Raw genomic sequence first — 18,005 nt, 5'->3', positions numbered from 1 at the left:
TTATAGCATGCAGGTTAACTGCAAAATACTTCCAGAAGACTATACTGCCCTCTAAACATTTGTATCAGATTTTACACAGTTTTAATTTCAAGTTGCCTGTCAAATATGCGGCGTAATTCCAAATGCTTTAGGAAAAAATCATAAGTTGCATTGTTTCTAAACAATCGTGTTCTCTCTCACGATCTCTTCCTCGTAATACATTTATCCTGTTGTTTTTAACTTTCAGATGTAACATTTATTCATGAAGGAAATAAAACATTCTTGGATAATCTCGTCAATTTTGAAAAGCTGGTATGTAAATTTCATTACTTCTCCTTTCTTCTCTCTGTAAGGGAAATGCATGTTTGTCTTTCCTGCCCCAGAAAGCAAACGCTCTGAGGGTCTCTCTCTGCTGTACACAGAGAGACCTTCCAGGGTCATGCTGCATGTGGGACAGTGTCAACACTAGGCTATCAAGATTTGGAGAATCTGCCCTTTATTCTTTTAAGTAGTATTTCATTAGCTTAGCGCCAGCGATTGTGTAAACACAGGACAACCAGGCATAACAGCTGATGTCAAGAGCAGTTCCCACTCACAAGCGTCTGGTAGCTTCATAAGCAGTCTCGAGGCCCCAGTGTAAACCACTCTGAGACAGTAAGCAAGACTCCTCGATAAATGTGTCTGTCTCCTAGTACCCCAGTCTTTGACTTGCACCTGATATTTGTGGGTTCTGCAAGTGAGGAGAAAGGCTACCTCCTCACTGGCCTCTGATGGATGCAGGGACCTGGTCAGGCCTCTTGTATGCATCCTCGAGAAGCTTCTCCCAAATTCCCCATCTGGGGCAGTCACAGGTGGTGTCCTCAGTGGGCTCCTCAGCCCTTCTGCTCTGCCCTTGGGCTGGAAAGAAGCTGTCTACAGGGCTGAGCGGGGCTGAACGGGTGCTCCACAGCAGAGACAGTTAGTGACCAGGGGAAGGCAGGTTTCTGACAGATGACCCTCAGTGTCACAGAGGGAATGCTACGTCCCGGCATGCTTCTCTGGGGATCCTGACCTTTGAATGACCTTTTCACCTGTGATGATGGATTTGCATGAACTCTGTCAGGAGCCATCCCAGCTCCCTATGAGACTAGAGTCAGGCTTCAGAGCCCCCCCCCCCCCTCCAAGCCCAAATCCTATGTGGCAGTGTTTATAGAGCAATATAGACGAACGTCTCCTGCTGATGCCCGGTGTCTGACATCTTATCACTTAGCACTTTGTTCTAGTCACAAAGACCCCTAAGACATCCAAGGGCTGAGGCACACAGGAGGAGTGAAACTAGATCCCCCCACAACACCTCCAGCCCTAACTTCCAGACTCTCTCAAAGACATCCTCCAGCTGCTCTCTGTAGCAACCCTTAGCAACCCTGAAGATGCTGGCTTCATGGCTAGGTAGTTTTTGGGAGTGGAGACGCACACAGTTTTGTTTTCAAGCCCCTCTCTCTCTCTCTCTCTCTCTCTCTCTCTCTCTCTCTCTCTCTCTCTCTCTCTCTCTCTCTGCCCTGCGTATTTTAGAATCAGAGCTCTGTTGTTCCATGTGCTATAGTGACACCATCACGGTCAGAAGGGGTAACGTGTGGGGTTATCATCTTGTATTGCTCTGTGGTGCCCCGAAGATCCCACTACACCTCACAGCCACCATAGGCCTCAGTTACTAGAATTCTCAGACTGAGCCAGTGCCTCTCTTGTATGTGCTATCTCTGAGTGGTCACAAGTATATGAAACTTCTGGTCGGAATTTATGTTGTCTCCCGCCGGCAACGTGAGTCGGCATCACACCACCAGAGGAGCTTTGCAGAGCATGTGTGTCGATGTGGGATATACTATGTTAGCCAGCCTGGAAATCTTTGTAAAGGTCCAAAGCATTTTTTTCTCTGACCCAGTGGGGACACAGGAAAAATGCTTTCGTCCTTACAAACTGTCACTTCTCACGAGCAGACTTAGGGGTTGACCTTCGTTAAGGCAGACAGTGGCCTGGCTGCATTCCTTAAGTTGTTTCTCCCTCACCTGACGCCAGAGGAGTGGAGGAGCGGTTCCATGCCGGCTCAGATGGAAAGCCACGGGCAGCTTCAAGCACGCTTTCCACCCTTCTCATCGCTGTCAGGATCTTTTCATTTTTCCTCCAGCAATTCAGCAGAGCCCAACAATAGGGACTGGCATGGGGTAAAAATACCGACCCAGTGCCTGTAAGAAAATAGCATGGAAGCTGAGCGTGAGTCTATAATCCCAGCACTCAGGAAGGAGAGGCAGGAGGATTGCCATGACCTCAAGATTAGCCTGAGATACATAGTGAGTTCTAGGCCAGCCTAGGCTGCAGTACACACAAACGAAACACAGCAGCTCCTTGACCACCAGACAACTACCAGTGGCATATTAATTCTGTGTGTGTGTGTGTGTGTGTGTGTGTGTGTGTGTGTATGTATGTGGTGTGTGTCTGTGTGTGTGTCTGTGTGTGAGTCTATGGTGTGTGTATGTGGTATGTGTCTGTGTGTGAGTCTGTGATGTGTATGTGTCTGTGTGTGTGTGTGTGTGGTGTGTGTGGTGTGTGTGTGTGTGGTGTGTCTGTATGTCTGTGTGAGTCTGGTGAGTGTATGTCTGTGTGTGGTGTGTGTCTTTGTGTGTGTGTGTGTGTGTGGTGTGTGTCTTTGTGTGTGTGTGTGTCCACATTATTCCCTTGAGAAAGGGTCCCCTACTGAACCTGTAGCTAAGGTGATGGCTGGCAAGCCACAGCAATCCTCCTGTCTCTGCTTCCTGTTCCCCGCAGTGCTGATGTTACAGGCACATGCAGCCATAACAGGCTTTTGGTGTACGTTCAGGAGAGTTAAACTCATGCTTTGCAGCTTGCTCTGCAAATGCTCTTACACACTGTGCCATTTATTTCCTCATCCCTGGTACATCATTTCTAAAGAAAGGAAACTACAGTGGCCTGGTCCCCAAAGCAGGTGCACTTCAAGCTGACCGCGCCTTTAGTTGACGGCGATAGTCGACAGATACGGTTAGACCTTTTTATTTTCAGAAAGACTTGTATCAGGCCAGGGTTCCACTCAGCAGTAGAAGCATCTTTGTAGAGAGAGCATTCCTGGAGAATGTCTCTTAGCAGAGGACAAGGCTTCACTGAGGCTAAGGCAGGATCATCTTTCACAATAACCAACCAGCGGGACCTAAGTGAATTAGCTTATGGGGAGCCAATTCCTCATGGTGGGTGTTAATTTAAGCCAGTCAGCAGATAACTTGGGTGTTGTCTTTATCTGGCTGGCACAGGCCACATGTAGATCCAGAGTGCTCACTGAGGGCAGTAACATTCCCGTTGTTCCCTGCTGCCTCAGCAGCTACAGATGTTTCCACCTCAGACTATAAAATGTTGAAGGAGCAAAGGAATCCATCCCTTTCTTTCATCCCTCACTATTACGAGCACGATCTTTTACTGTGCCTGCCTCTCTCCCTCCCTCCTTCCGTGTCAGAAAACCCAGAGATGAGAATCAGATTTCAACGCTGAGCACAGCATCGGGCCTTGCATCAGCCCCAGCCTTTCAGGAGTTGCACAAATGGCACAGGATAGGAATCAGTGTGACGCCACAGACTGAAACGACGGGAAATCTGTCCTGGGAATTGGGGTAGAATCTGGGAAGGAAATGTAACAATGCATTCACACAGACGTGAGTCAGGTCCCATTTCCTTTGCTAATGCCGTCCGGGCTGCTGCTGTGATCACCACCCCATCACTGAATCTCTACTCCGGAGAAGCATCAGATTAGCCGAACTGTAGCCAGCATAATTTAATCAGACTGCCTATTCAAACAGCACTTCTGTCATTCCACTGGGTTTTAAGTGAGAAGATTTTAGCCATAGCGTTATTCTTTCAGTAATAACTTACTGTTTGTCATCTGTGGATGCTCCAATGTCTGGCCTGGGCAGGCAGGGTATGAAGGTGGTGCTTGGGGGAACAGAGACTAAAAATGCATTCATCCTTGCACAGCGGGGGAGGGGGGAATCTTTGGGGTTTGCTATGAGAGAAAGTAAGGAGTCTTTCTGCAGAGACCGGGACCCACTGTGGCAAGGCGGCTAGAGAGTACATCCTGGGAGCTCTGCAGGACCAGGAAGTTGGTTTCTTCCAAAACACTGTCTCCTACTGTTAACGGAAGAGTGAAAGTAGCAGAGGGCTCTTGCTGCACCGAGGCCTGATGTAGGGCTGTAACCCCAGCTGCTCAGGAGGCTGAGACAGGAAGATTAGGCATTCAAGGCCAACCTAGGCAAGTGAAATGCTCTCTAGAAGTTTTAAAAATGGAAAGAGTCTGGTCCTCTGGGAGCTCACTTGCTTGCTTAGTATGCACAGGGCATGGTCTTTCTCTCCCAAAGCTGCCCACTTCAGGTAACTTTTGTCTGGAGTTCAGCAAGGAGCTACAGGAAAGAAATTAAGTTAGAGTACTAGAGAAGACAGTGAGGAAATACAAGTTAGAAACAAACTGGCCTTTGTAAAAAAAAAAAAAAAGAAGAAGAAAGAAAGAAAGAAAGAAAGCTGCTGTAGCCATGGCCATGCTTCTTTTGTGAGCACTTCACTTCCTGCCGTTGTCTGGGCCCTCAAATCCACAGCACTTTCTCCCTCCATTCCAAATGTGCACAGGAGCCCACGAATGTGCTCAGCTAGAAGTCCTGCCAGCTGAGCATTCAAAAGTCCCTGGGTTTGATCCCCAGCGCTGAGGAGAGTGGGGCAATGGCACACGTGTGGTCCCGTGTCCTGAGATTGCAGAGCCTGGGTAGGAGGGAGATAAAAGTCCCAGCAGTGACAGTTACATGGTCAGTGTGTGCTATGCTCCTCAGAAGCGAGGCCTCAAAAAGGCAACAGCTCACCTGCAGGGGAAACACAAGCAGACAAGGGCAGGAAATCAGGGGCAGCAAAGATAGCAGGCTCTCCTGTGGTTTGGGATGACTCCCTATCTGGGAGCCACTGTTCTTGCAGATTCAAACTCGGTGTTCTTGAGTAATCCAAGCTGCATACAGTCCACTAAAATCACGTCCAGCTCCAAGTTGGGTTAGACTCCTGCTGCTTCAGGAAGTTGAGCTTCCATCCCCGTGTTCCCTCTCCTGTCTTTCAGCACATGATTGCAGACACTGTCCGAACCCTGAGGCACTGCAGGACTAACCAGCTTGGTGAGTAGTTGGAGTTGGGGTGGGATGCACATGGCTTCACAGTGGTGCTCGCTGTGGCTGTGTAAGAAGTACTCAGCGACCCTAAATGTAAACAGACTGTGACATGTGTCTGTGAGTGTGTGTGTGCCTTATTCATAATCTGGATTTTTATCGTGTTCCCTCACTGCACATTTGGGATGTGGGGTCAGACGAGATATGGCAAATCATTGCACCCTCGTGCAAGCAAGTTCCATTGTCCTGGTTGACTTCAGACAGACAGAAGGCCCCAGCACGTACATGTGCACACACACATACACACATACAGATACACACACACACACACACACACACACACCCTTTCCCAGCCCCTCACATTTACTCATGACTTAAGCACCACGGCCCTGCCTCTACTCTTTTTGCTTGGGGTCCTTCCTGGAATAGAAACATGGTCCGTTAGGCTGCCCGACGCCTCTGTCCACTGTTTTTCTTTTCTTCAGCCCAAACTTCCTATCTGGAGCTGCCTCTCAGCCGAGAAAGTACTTTTTAAGTCTTAGCACTTTTGTAGAATCTCTCTAAGGTATATTTTTCCATTTTGACCTCAGGCATATCTACCCTGCGTTGAAGTGATGTTAGCATTTTGCAGGAAGGGAGGAGATTGCCTTTACTGCATACAGGCGGTTTCCCCTGGGCAGCAGAGTGCTGCTCCGTGGAGACGCATTGTAGTCCTGCGGGTACAGTGAGGCCAGCCCATGCAGCCGGTCGTGGCCTGAGTGTCCCAGCTTCCTTGCCCCGTCCACCACTCTGCCTTCTGCTGATTCTATAAACAGAGACAGAGAGGAAGTGGAGAGGGCCGGAGAGACACATTTGGAAGTTCGGAGCCCTTGCTGCTCTTGCAGAGGACCATGGTTCAGTTCCCAGCACCCATGTGGTGGCCCACAGCCATGTATAATAAATCCAGGGGATTTGACACCTCTTCTGATGTCTGAGGGCTCCTGCGTGCACATGGTGCACATAGATACACGTAGGCACACGTGCATATACATGAAATAAAATAAATAAAGTACAGTTCTGTGCTTACAAATCAAAGATGAGCAACCTGCTGTTAAGTAGAACTTAAGACATCTTTGTTACATTTTTTAATATAAATGTTTATAGCGAATCCAGCCCCCTACTACAGAATGTAACTATCTGGTGATTTAAACTACCTTTAAATGCCTTTTCCGTAGTGCTCTGCTCAAGGCTAGCAACAGTATCCCCAAGCAAAGCCAAGGAGAAACTGAACCTCCAGTGTGAGTTACAAAGTAGGAAAGGAGAATTACAAAAAGCAGGACCTAATTATCTAAATGTTCACTCCCTTTGACACCACTTGATACGTACTTAGGACGTTTCCATGACGTCCACATGTACAATGCGGTCAGAGTAGAAAGAGTGGTACTGTTGCCACAAAGGGTCCTTCAGATGCCCCGACCGTGTCGCTGGTGGGCATGCTTTTATATTTCTTCCATCAGCCTCTGCTTCCAGAGTGACCACCTCAGCCAACTCTAAAGCCACAGTCTAACTTGTCAAGGCTCGCGCCTTTACGACTGTTCCCAGTATGGGCCGGAGAGTCATACTGGCTTGACTTGAACTTCCCACTCACCAGAAAGACCCCTCATGGCCCAAACAGAAAGAGAAACCTGGTGTTGCCTGTGGGTTCTTAAATTGGGCTGTGGCTAAGTTATCTGTGCTGCTCTTAATAATTTCTTCCTGTGAGCCTCATCAACCAGTGTCAGTATTCGGGATAAAATAAGAAAACGTCATTCAAAACAGCTTTGTACTGTGAGGTGCCACGTAATGGCCAGGAGCTGTTGTCCTTTGTCGGGACTGTTTTTTGGTGTTTGTTTGTTTGTTTGTGACATCATTTGGATGCTTGCTAATGCCAAACTTACCTGTATAGCCAGCCAGTATTTATCAAACTAAAAACCGTTTCATCATGTCTTCCAGAAAGGCATTTTAGAATAACAGCATATCAGTCATGGTTAAAATGCTGAACCTATGACAGAAGGCTCTTAAATTATTTTTCTTATTAAACATACTCTTCATAGAAGAGGGAGACACTGCTTTTCCCAGAAGTGCTGTTAGGCCCACTTCCTGTAAGACTCCGTGGACCCGTCAGTCAGTTCTCTTCCCTAATGTGGGTTATTTTTTGTTTCCTTTTGCCTGTGGTTGCTGGCTTGCCCCTTGGTTCCTGTACTTTATCTCAGGATACTTATGAGAGCTGTCCCCAGCGCAGCACGCATGCAGCCACAGCTCACTAAAGTCTCTCTTGTGGCCTCTGGATTCTGTAACCTCCTTGGACTGCATTATCTTCCTGGTCACACAGTAGCCCATACACATACTTTGTAAACCTGCTTTTTCTATACTCAATTCTGAGGCTCTATTCTGTGATATGTGTTCCTTTTTTTTCCCCCCTCTCCTTTCAAAACATAAGGACAGGGGAAGAACTGTATAAAATCTAAAACAGAAAGAAATAAGTAGATGAGTAAATAGCTTAGCAAGCCATTACGTTCAGATACTGTTTCTTTACCATTTCAAGCTGAGTGCAAGCGTGTGCATGGAAGCCTGCGCTTGAGAGCCACTGGGGCCCGGCTTCGAATCCTGCCTATGCCATTTACTTTGTGGCTGCTGAGTTTTCTCGTCTGTAAAGGATAACAGCAGGCCTTCTAAATAGTCTGTGAGGTGAATACTATGATGCTGTACCAGCCAGCCTGCCTGGTCTGAGCTGAAGCTGTTTATGTTGGGGAAAGCTCGCTGTTTCTAGAACTAACCTACCGTGAGCCCTCACTGTTGCATCTAGAGGGAGCACCACTACCCCATGACATTGTTCGTTTTCTCTCTAAAATACAGGAAGTGACATGTCTCCAAAGGAGCAGCAGGAACTCAAGTCCTATGTCAACCACCTGTATGTCATCGACAGCCAACAGGCCCTGTTCGAGCTCTCTCACAGGCTGGAGCCCCGGGCCTGAGTCGTGCCAAGCATCTGCCCTGAGACTGTGGCACTCAGCACAGAGGGAAGGTCTCGGTTCAGCATGTTGCTTCCTGTGAGAAAAGAGGTTGCTGAGTTTTATCAGCATTACCACAAGACACGTGCAGAAAAGCCAGCCAAAGCAAGTTCCGGAAGTGACGTCAGCCACAGAGGTGGGAGAGCTCCCGGCTGCTGTCAGTGAGAAGACGGGAGCCACGGCATCCTTGGAACAGGGTCAGCTTGTGGTGGCAGCACTGGGAGGAGAAAGCGCGTCAATACACAGCAGCCAGTTTCTCTTCAGTAAGATTGTGTGTATAGCAGGAGGGACTGGCACTCTGCCTGCTCACCTTACTGCCTGTAGGCTGTTAAGGCAGTGGGGGGCATCTCGAGATGTCCCACAAGAGGAGAGGCCTCCGTTGCTATAAACCTAACATCACCCTGGAAGGCATGCCCTGCTGTGCACATAGGAAATGCCTGGCACACGCTTCTGCACCCACAGTCATTTACCAGTGTTTGCGCAGATGAGACTGCTTTCTGCACTGCTGGTCTTCTGTTAGCAAGGTAAATGAGTTCCTCATCCAGCACGGACTCAGCATTGCTCAGTTTCTGGGAACTTTCTTTACATATATTTTTGTTGTTGTTGTTATTGAACTCAGTTTTCAGAAATTTTGAGCCAGGATTGTGGGTGCTCAGCGTCCACTTACTGAGGTGACAGAATTGCCAGTTTCTGCCTCCTTGTGTCAGATGGAGCCTTGGTGTTCAGGGTTTACTCCACCAGGCTGCCTGCCTGCCCCCGGGGAGCAGAACACCAGCCTGGGAGGGAGGGTGAGTGGGGCTGAGTAAATGAAGTGGAAGAGTTGGGCTCACTAGACTCGGTAGCTGCAAAGTACCCAGAAATGCCTGCGTCTGACTTAGCTGGGGAGTTGGCATCCTGGAGCTCGCTTCCCAGGTAAAGCCAAGCTCTCTACAGTTTGCCTTTTACCTCCTCGTACGCTGCAATTACAAACTGGGACTCATAGACCAAGTAAGGCCTCTTGTCTTGTCAGGGACTGGCTAGAGGCTCTCTCTGAATCCTCAGGTGAGCAAAGGGGTTGTGGTCAGAGCAAGCCTCACACACACCCGCTCCCTGTTCCCCTAGCACCTTGTCTGTTCTCCTGACGGAGGTCCATGGTATGCTCCTTGCCTCCTGACTCTTAGAGAGCCATGCAGTTTCCCGATCCTGGGACTGCAGTGAGCCGGAGATACTGCTAGAAGGAACCAGAGAGAAAATTTTCGGTAGCACTTTCAGAGAGATTGCATCTGATCCAGCACTAAAATGTCAGTTCTAGAAATGCCCAGGAGGTTATAGAGACACTCCAGCTAGGGCTGGTTCCCTCAGAAGACGCTTCACGGAGCTGAGGGCCAGGAGGTGAGAGCAGAGCCGCAGATCAAGGGAAGTGGGCTTTCCTGGTGTGTAGACAAGCACCAGCTCTGAGGATGCCACAGACTTACACCACTGACACTCGTGTTTCTCCTCCCGGCTGCCCACTAGGACTGGCCTAGGGCAGTCGTACCAGGCCGTTTTGACATTGTCTGGGTTCTGAGGGTCTTGACATGAGCTCTACGTTGCTCCAAGCGGAACCTTACCTTTAGAACTCGCTCTACCTGAGATCTGCTTCAGTCTCGTCCCATCTGTTTAAGGCTCGTTCTCAGCTGGGCTGCACAAGCCACACCCGCATCACACTTAGCACACTTAAGGGAGCCCTGCACACAGATGGGGGAGATGGCTGAGGCAGCTTTCTTCTCTCTGAAGCAAAAGTCAGGTGGGATTCATTTTCCCACCCTGTCTGCAGGACATCTGACATCTCGAAATCTTTCTCAACCTTAATACCTGTTCCTAAGGGACTTCTCAGGCAGCAGATGTGGAAACTTCAGAAGCTTTGCAGAGTCTTATATCTAAAATTAAAGACAGTCCCAGATTTGTCAGACCCTGTCTGCTCCACAGGAAGCGCTTCCTAAGGAAGCCGAGCAGTAGTGGAACAGGTCCCCAGGAGTCGGCTCTCCGTGCATGTATGCATGGGTCGGGTGATGTACTCCTCCTCCAGAGCCTCCCAGGCCTCCCCAGAACCAGAACCGCTCTCCCCGAGGGTGGACTAGACGATGTCGAAGGTCTTTTCTGATTCTTCTCTGGGTTTTTACGATTTCATGAATCTCCCACTTCCTCCCTGGATCCTGCGTAACTGTCATCTTCATCGGTGAGCGGAGCCTGGGCCTCTCTGTTAAGAGCACAACCCTCAAGGGGTCCTGTGGGTTTTTGAATTCCGTTCCTGCCCCACTTGCACGTTCCTCCAGGGGTCAGAACACAAGTCCATCTAGGGAAAGTCACCAACTTTCCAAATATTTCAAAGGATTTACACACACATTTGCAGATGCTCCATACCCCATAGGTGTGAAATTCACGTACCACCTGCGTAATTGCCAAATGGTTATTGTAGCACATACCATAATCCACATTCACTCTTTCCTAGTGTCCTTACTCGCATGGAGAACAAAGCCTTTTTCCTACTCCAGTGTCTACAAGCGAGTGGTGCAGCACATACCTTGAATTTAGAGGCGTGAGAGAAAAGTCGCGCACCTCCTAGTTTGCAGGGAGATATTTTATAGATGCACACTTGCCTGGGTGAGACAGTGGTGTGGTCAAGCGGCTGCTTGTGAAGATGTCTGGTCCTGGAGCTGGTCCCTTGATGCTGCCTTGATGGTTTTGCCACAGACAACACATGCGCTGCGACCCTGAGCCAAATGGCACAACGCACCCAGGCTTCCCAGAATTGGGCGAAATCGTCAGTGTTTGGAAGACAAGGGCTACCGCAGCTGTCCAGCATAGGGTTTCTTCTCAGCTTAAAGACAGGTCCTAGAAATTTCAGCCTGTTCATTACTGAGTGGGCCAGTTTTGCTCTAGAGAAAATACATTTTGAAAAATTGCCAAAAAGTCAGATGAAATGTCATACTGTATAAAGCAAAGCTGTATATACGAAGCCTTTTTGGCAGAGTACTATTTATTTGCATAGTTTATTTATTGTATCCATATCACACTGTAATTAAATACCAGGATGAAAACAATGACCAGCAGCAAGGACTCTCGCCTCTGGATGTCTTACTGCTTAGGGCGGCCGTGAAGATAGCAGGCCAACGGTCCAGGCATCTACTAACCTCTCAGGGACTACACCTCGTAGTTTTCCACCATTCTAAGAGCTGGTAAAGATGAAGCCATTGACAGTGTTTGCATTCTCACAGTTCATGCTTTCTGCCTCTGTATATATAACTATGCTGTGTATATATCAAAGTAGGAAGCAATAATTTATATGTAAAAATGTCCAAGCAATATAAGGTTAAAACTTACATAAGTAACCATTACCTTACCTTGTATTTTCAAGTGTTTTTTTAAAAATCTGCTTTTCCAAATATAAGACCTATGTTAAACATACCGCGCACGCCTAGACTCTTCTTTCTTGATCCACAGTGCCATCCGTAGGCCTGTGCTCCAGCATGTGGTGCCCTGTCAGGAACTCAGGTTTTCTCAAGGGAAGAGCTACTCGTAGGTGGAGGGTTGCAGGAACCCACCTACTGCCCAACACTGCAGACCCTAAAAGCTGTCTGTTGGAACTCACATTAGGACTTAGTCTGCGCCTCGGAGAATAATTCCGTAGCCGCATAATCGCCCCCACTCTACTTGAGGAGGTCTAGGGATGAAGAGAAGCACCAGGCTCCGTGATTCCCATGCCAGGATGGACGACCTGAGTGGGCGGGGCTACCGCGGCCTCTGGTGATGCTCAGGGAAAGTAGGCGGAGCTCCCGCGGGCTCTGGTGATGCTCAGGGAAAGTAGGCGGAGCTCCCGGGGTCTCTGGTGATGCTCAGAGAAAGTAGGCGGAGCTCCCGCGGGCTCTGATGATGCTCAGGGAAAGTAGGCGGAGCTCCCGCGGGCTCTGGTGATGCTGGGGAAAGTGGGATGGCTGCCTGTGTTTCAGGCCTTCTGCACCTCTCCCACCTGGACTCAACGTCCCACTTGTCAAATTCAACCCGGCCTGTGGCATGCGGCACCCTTTCCCCACGGGAGTGTTATATAGCTCACCATGTTGGACTCTGGAATAGCCAGGTGTCTTATTCCGTCTTGTTAAAAAGTAAAAGGAGTGACCTATGCAGTTTGTTGTTAAGGTGTGCAGGGACCTCTGCTTTCCATGTCTGTCCCGTGAGGAGCTCCGTGCTGCTGCTGCAGGTAAAAAGGTCACCGGTCTGGGTCTTGGAGCAAACCCCAAAACGGAGCCAAGCTCCAACTGAGGAACACCTGTAAAGCAACGTGTAAAGCGTTTGCAGCCCCTGGGGCTTGGCAGTGGTTTGTTACTCAGCGGAATTAGGCTAAACTGACTGATACAGCCTTCCGAGACAAGGACTTCATGTTGCCTCAGACCATTAACAGGGAGCATCTGCTTTGGGACATCAGACGGATGAAGTAGCTGCATCTGTGCAGTGTATTTGCCTTTATGTGAGAAAAGGTAAAATGGTGTGAATTCCTTGGGCTTTTAGTCACCACGAATTAGCCATTCCGTCCTTGTGTACAATGGGAGAGATGGAGAGAGGGGCGTTCCCTGCACTTCGCTGTCTTAGCCTTGGTCCCACTGTCACTTCATCCTTGGGGGCTTCTGCACAGGGTCATCCCAGAACCAGGAGCTGTGTGGGAGGTAAGAGGAGGCCAGTCCGGAACTCCAGACTTGGGAGGGAATAGAAAGAGTGGGCAGCAGTGCCAGCTGGAAAGGTCCCCACCCGATTCCCTCTGGTTTCAGTCAGAAAGAGACCCCCCCCCCCCCCCGAGGAACCAGGCTCACAGGAGTCAGAACCCGGCACTCTTTCAACTCAACAAACCACAACATGAAATGTGTGGTCCTGGCCCAGTGACCTAGCGGCAGCATCTTCTGGGGAGCAAGCGTAGACCCTGCACCGCCGGACACGGAGCCTCTCGGCTGTCACTCTAATGGTGATGGGTCAGGGGCTGCGTTTTACCCCTGCTATGGTTCCTAGCAACCCATCCCTCTTCTAGGGCCTGGGTCTCCCAAGACTTAGTTCCCTAAGGGGATGTGGTGAGCACAGAGTCGCTGTGCTTTCTCCACAGCAGGCCCAGGGTAAGCTCTGAGGCCATCGCTCTCACCCGTCAGGGAGTAGCGCTTTCTAGTTTCTCTCACATGGCTCTTGCACAACAAGGCTAAATGGCTACCAATTGCCTCCCCCCCCCTGCCCCCCCCCCCCCCCCGCACTCCCCAGGGAAGGGAACGAATGTTTCCTGTTACCCAGCCACACCTTGTCATGATGTGTTTCCTGCTACTGGTGCATAGTGGGCCTGGGAATTCGTCCCTGAGGAGAGGACCAGGTGCTGCTGAGGGTTTTCCCAGCATCTCGGGAGTTTCCAGCATGAAGTAGGAAGTGGGAACGCCAGGCACTCCTGGCTGGCGTTCGTCTCTTCTCCTGAAAGATTTTGAGAGGCAGTCCCAGCTTTGGAGGGCAGCCTGCCTGCAGCCATGCCCATGAGAAGGTCTGAGCTCCCAGGCCCTCTGCTCCTGTGCACCTGCAGGGTGTCAGCGTGGTGGGAGTCTAATTTCTCTCCAGAACCTTTGGAGAAAAATTCCTTGTCCAGAGTCCTGGTGAGTTATAAATACATGACACGCACCAGCAAAGGGTAGCTTTAGTCTCAACCGCAGCCACTGCACAGGAGAGACTGGCACCGTGGCAAAGTCATCGCTAAGCTCTACAGCCCCTGTGACTCAGAGCTCTTAAACCTGGGGTGGTGAGGAGTGTGACATCCTTTCCAGAGCAATTTGCAGTTCAGGTAAGAGAAATTCACGCTGCTGTTAGTAACACAGATGGCGGAGTAGGCCTCTGCCTGCCTGTCCCAGGCGGAGTAGGCCTCTGCGCGCCTGTCCCAGGCGGGGTAGGCCTGTGCGCGCCTGTCCCAGACGGAGTAGGCCTCTGTGCGCCTGTCCCAGACGGAGTAGGCCTCTGTGCGCCTGTCCCAGGCGGAGTAGGCCTGTGCGCGCCTGTCCCAGGCGGAGTAGGCCTGTGCGCGCCTGTCCCAGGCGGAGTAGGCCTGTGCGCGCCTGTCCCAGGCGGAGTAGGCCTCTGTGCGCCTGTCCCAGGCGGAGTAGGCCTCTGTGCGCCTGTCCCAGGCGGAGTAGGCCTCTGTGCGCCTGTCCCAGGCGGAGTAGGCCTGTGCGCGCCTGTCCCAGGCGGAGTAGGCCTGTGCGCCTGTCCCAGACGGAGTAGGCCTCTGTGCGCCTGTCCCAGGCGGAGTAGGCCTGTGCGCGCCTGTCCCAGGCGGAGTAGGCCTCTGCGCGCCTGTCCCAGACGGAGTAGGCCTGTGCGCCTGTCCCAGACGGAGTAGGCCTCTGTGCGCCTGTCCCAGGCGGAGTAGGCCTGTGCGCGCCTGTCCCAGACGGAGTAGGCCTCTGTGCGCCTGTCCCAGACGGAGTAGGCCTCTGTGCGCCTGTCCCAGGCGGAGTCAAGGCAGGAACCTGGAGACAGGAACTGATGTAGCAGTCATGGAGGATGCGTCTCACTGGCTCCTTCCTCATTGGTCCCCCATCTTGCTGTCTTGTAGAACCCAGGATTGCCAGCCCATGTGTGGCATTGTCCACTGTGACCTGTGTTCTCCCACATCAGACATCAATGAAGAATGCACCATGGGCTCGCCCACAGTCAATCTGGAGGGGGCATTTTCTCAGTTGATGTTCCCTCTTCCAAAATGACTCTAGCTTATGTCAAACTGACATAAAACTAGCCAGCGCAGCTATACCTGCTACTCAAAAGTTTTAAAGAGAGAGAGAGAGAGAGAGAGAGAGAGAGAGAGAGAGAGTGTGTGTGTGTGTGTGTGTGTGTGTGTGTGTGTGTGTGTGTGTGTGTACTGTGTGTGCATGCTTGTGTGGTATGTGTGCACATGGGCACATATGTGTGTGCATGTGTGTGGTCTGTATGTGTGCATGGGCATGTGTGCATGTGTATGTGTGGTGTGTGTGCATGTGTATGCAGGTCTGTGTGCATGCTTGTGTGGTATGTGTGCACATGTGTACATATGTGTGTGCATGTGTGTGGTCTGTGTGTGTGCATGTGTGTGCAAGTGTGTGTGCATGCCTTCATGTGGGATGTGTATGTGTGTGTGTGTGTGTGTGTATGTGCACACTTGTGCATGCATGTACATGTGTTAATGACCATGAGTCACCAGCTCAGGCACTAGGTGAGGTTCACACTGGGAGTCAGTAAAAGCCCTCATTGCTGGTGGCTTTAAGCCAGTACAGACCTGTATGTATTTTTCTGGGGTTTGGGGGTTTTGTATTTGTGACTTGGCTGCTGTAAGATGTAACTGTTTGCACTCCTCTGTACTCCTTTGACCTGTGGGTGGCCTCAGAGGGAGCGGGAAGGGAAAAGGGAAAAGGCTTCGGGAGGAGGCTGGGAAGGAAGGCCTCGCCCCTTCCTGCCCATGCCCTGTGCTGGTTCAGTGCTCCTGCCCGGGTGTGGTCTGCAGTGAACACACAGCACACCAACACACCAGGGCCTGCCTCCTCCACACATGGCCCAATATAGCAGAGAGTGGAGCAGTCCACGAAACACTGCAGCGTGTTTACAGCCAGGATACTGGGGCCCATAGAACATGTGAGAAACCCTGAGGACACAGAATGCCCAGGGCCGAGTCTTATTAGAAGCGATTACACATAAAAATACTGTGCAATTCTTAGACCGTGTCTACAAGGAATAGAAGGTTCTGCTTAGCACATCACCAGGGAGAACAAAGACAAGGAAGTGTGGAGAGAAAAACACACAGGACGTGACAAGTTCACACACTGAGCACACACCATGACACACTCACTGTCCTGGCGGGGCATGGCGGAACATGGCCCCCGTGCCACCACTGTGTACATAGCTGGCAAAGTTCAGGACTGTTCCTGTCTTTGTCCCTTGTATGAGTGTGCGTGAGTGCGCGTGAGTGCGTGTGTGTGTGTGTGTGTGTGTGTGTGTGTGTGTGTCTATGTGTGCATGAGTACACGTGGTATGTCTGTGTGTGTGTGTCTGTGTGTGTGTCTGTGTGTGTGTCTGTCTATGTGTGTGTGTCTGTCTATGTGTGTCTATGTGTGCATGAGTACATGTGTTATGTCTGTGTGTATGTGTGTGTCTGTGTATGTGTGTGTGTCTGTGTATGTGTGTCTATGTGTGCATGAGTACATGTGGTATGTCTGTGTGTGTGTGTGTGTCTGTGTATGTGTCTGTGTATATGTGTGTGTCTGTGTATGTGTGTGTGTCTGTCTATGTGTGTCTATGTGTGCATGAGTACATGTGGTAGGTCTGTGTGTGTGTGTGTCTGTGTATGTGTGTGTGTCTGTCTATGTGTGTGTGTCTGTGGCCAACCTTGAGTGTCATTTCTCAAGAGCCATCCACTGTCTTTGTAGAGGCCGGAGGCTAATGTTGGGTGTTTTCCTGGATCTCTGGAAACTGTCTTTGTGACGGGTCTCACTGAACCCAGCACTTACTGATTACCTAGGGTAACAAGCCAATGAGCTCCCTGGATCTTCTAGCTCTGTCCACTCCCTGCCCTACAGTCACCACACCTGGCTGCTTTTCCCGTGGGTTCTGAGGGTCTGAAACCGGGTCCTCAGCCTGTGTGCCGCGCACTTCACTGAGACCTCTCTTTCTCTCTCCAGTCTCACTTGGCTTTTTGAAGACAGAATCTGTCACTGGGACCTGGGACTGGCCAGTGAAGTGAGGCTGGCTAGCCAGCAAGCTCCAGAACCTTCCTGTTTCCACCGGGGCTAGGATTACACGGCCACCTCTCCTTTCCTGGCTTTCCATGCGCATGCTAGGCATCAAACTCGGGGCCACGTGCTTGCCCAGCAAGCGTTTTACCAACCAAGCCTGTTATATAATGGCAACACCTCCACTGTGGGCAGCTGGAAGAATAAAGTGGGCACCGCACGCGAGGGCCCTTACTACAGGCTAAGTAGAGTGACCCGGGGAGGGCAAAACCCCACGTGCAAAGCCGAAGCGGAGCAATGGCTCTCTGGTGGCTGTGCAAAGATGTCTGCCCCTCTGGGGTAACACTAATAATACTACTGTGTGCTTACCGACTCTGACCCAGCCTCACAACTGCCTTCAGGACTTGGCAGCACCTCACAAAGTGTGCCTGTGACTGTCCAACCCTTTCCTCCACGTCCCCTCCGGGCACCACAGGCCATGAACTCCTGACAACAAGCCTCCTGAAAAGCAGCTTTCCCCACAAGCCTCGGACTTCTAGGTGGAGGCTGAGAGGCACAGACTGCTCAGCTCACTGGCCCGTGGTTGGCGACGTCTCTGGCCTCACTTAGAAATCACTCAACCAGAGCTAGCAGGCTGGGCATAGACACTGAGCCCCGAACAGAAAAGCAAGAGGCTAAGGAAGGAACGGAGCCTCCTAGACCTGCTTATGCTTAGTGTTTCCCTCCCACAAACCAGCTAGTAGCTTCCATACTCCGTAGATTCGACCTGTAGTGTTAGTAGCCTGCCACTAGCCTGCCATGGGCCCTGGCACCGTCATCTCATGCAAGTTAGTTCAGCATCTCCTGTGGACCAGGGATCCCTGTAGGTGACAGGAAATCAACCCAGAAGAAGACAAAGACCGAAAAAGACAAAGATCTCCCTCACAGAGATGAAACCTCATGGAAAACAGAGACCATACATGCACCGCATATGCTCCAAACATTCAATAGTAGGGAGGCTATTAGAGTGTGCAAAGCTGGAGCCAGGAGGGACGGTGGCGTTCTCAATGCAGGGGTCAGGAAAGGTCTTTGTTAAGGCTTGAAGAATGCCACCCC

The 18,005-nt window shown here is 50.7% G+C and overlaps 1 protein-coding gene across 2 annotated transcripts in view; it reads left to right on the top strand.

Moving 5' to 3' along the window:
- RAPGEF5 (Rap guanine nucleotide exchange factor 5) overlaps window positions 1-11,607 on the top strand; it is a 226,426-nt gene extending 214,819 nt beyond the window's left edge. For both annotated transcript variants that reach the window (XM_084791559.1, XM_084791558.1), the window contains 3 exons: window positions 227-291; window positions 5,107-5,161; window positions 8,027-11,607. In XM_084791559.1, coding sequence (XP_084647685.1) covers window positions 227-291; window positions 5,107-5,161; window positions 8,027-8,145 — 239 coding nt within the window. In that variant the 3' untranslated portion in view covers window positions 8,146-11,607. The remainder of the gene's footprint in view (window positions 1-226; window positions 292-5,106; window positions 5,162-8,026) is intronic.
- The last annotated feature ends 6,398 nt before the right edge of the window (window positions 11,608-18,005 follow it).

Source organism: Acomys minous, assembly GCF_964271855.1.
Source record: "Acomys minous genome assembly, chromosome: 8".
NCBI classification, from domain to species: domain Eukaryota; kingdom Metazoa; phylum Chordata; class Mammalia; order Rodentia; family Muridae; genus Acomys; species Acomys minous.
Note: the sequence above shows the minus strand (reverse complement) of the source record. Positions and strands in the feature narration are given on the sequence as shown.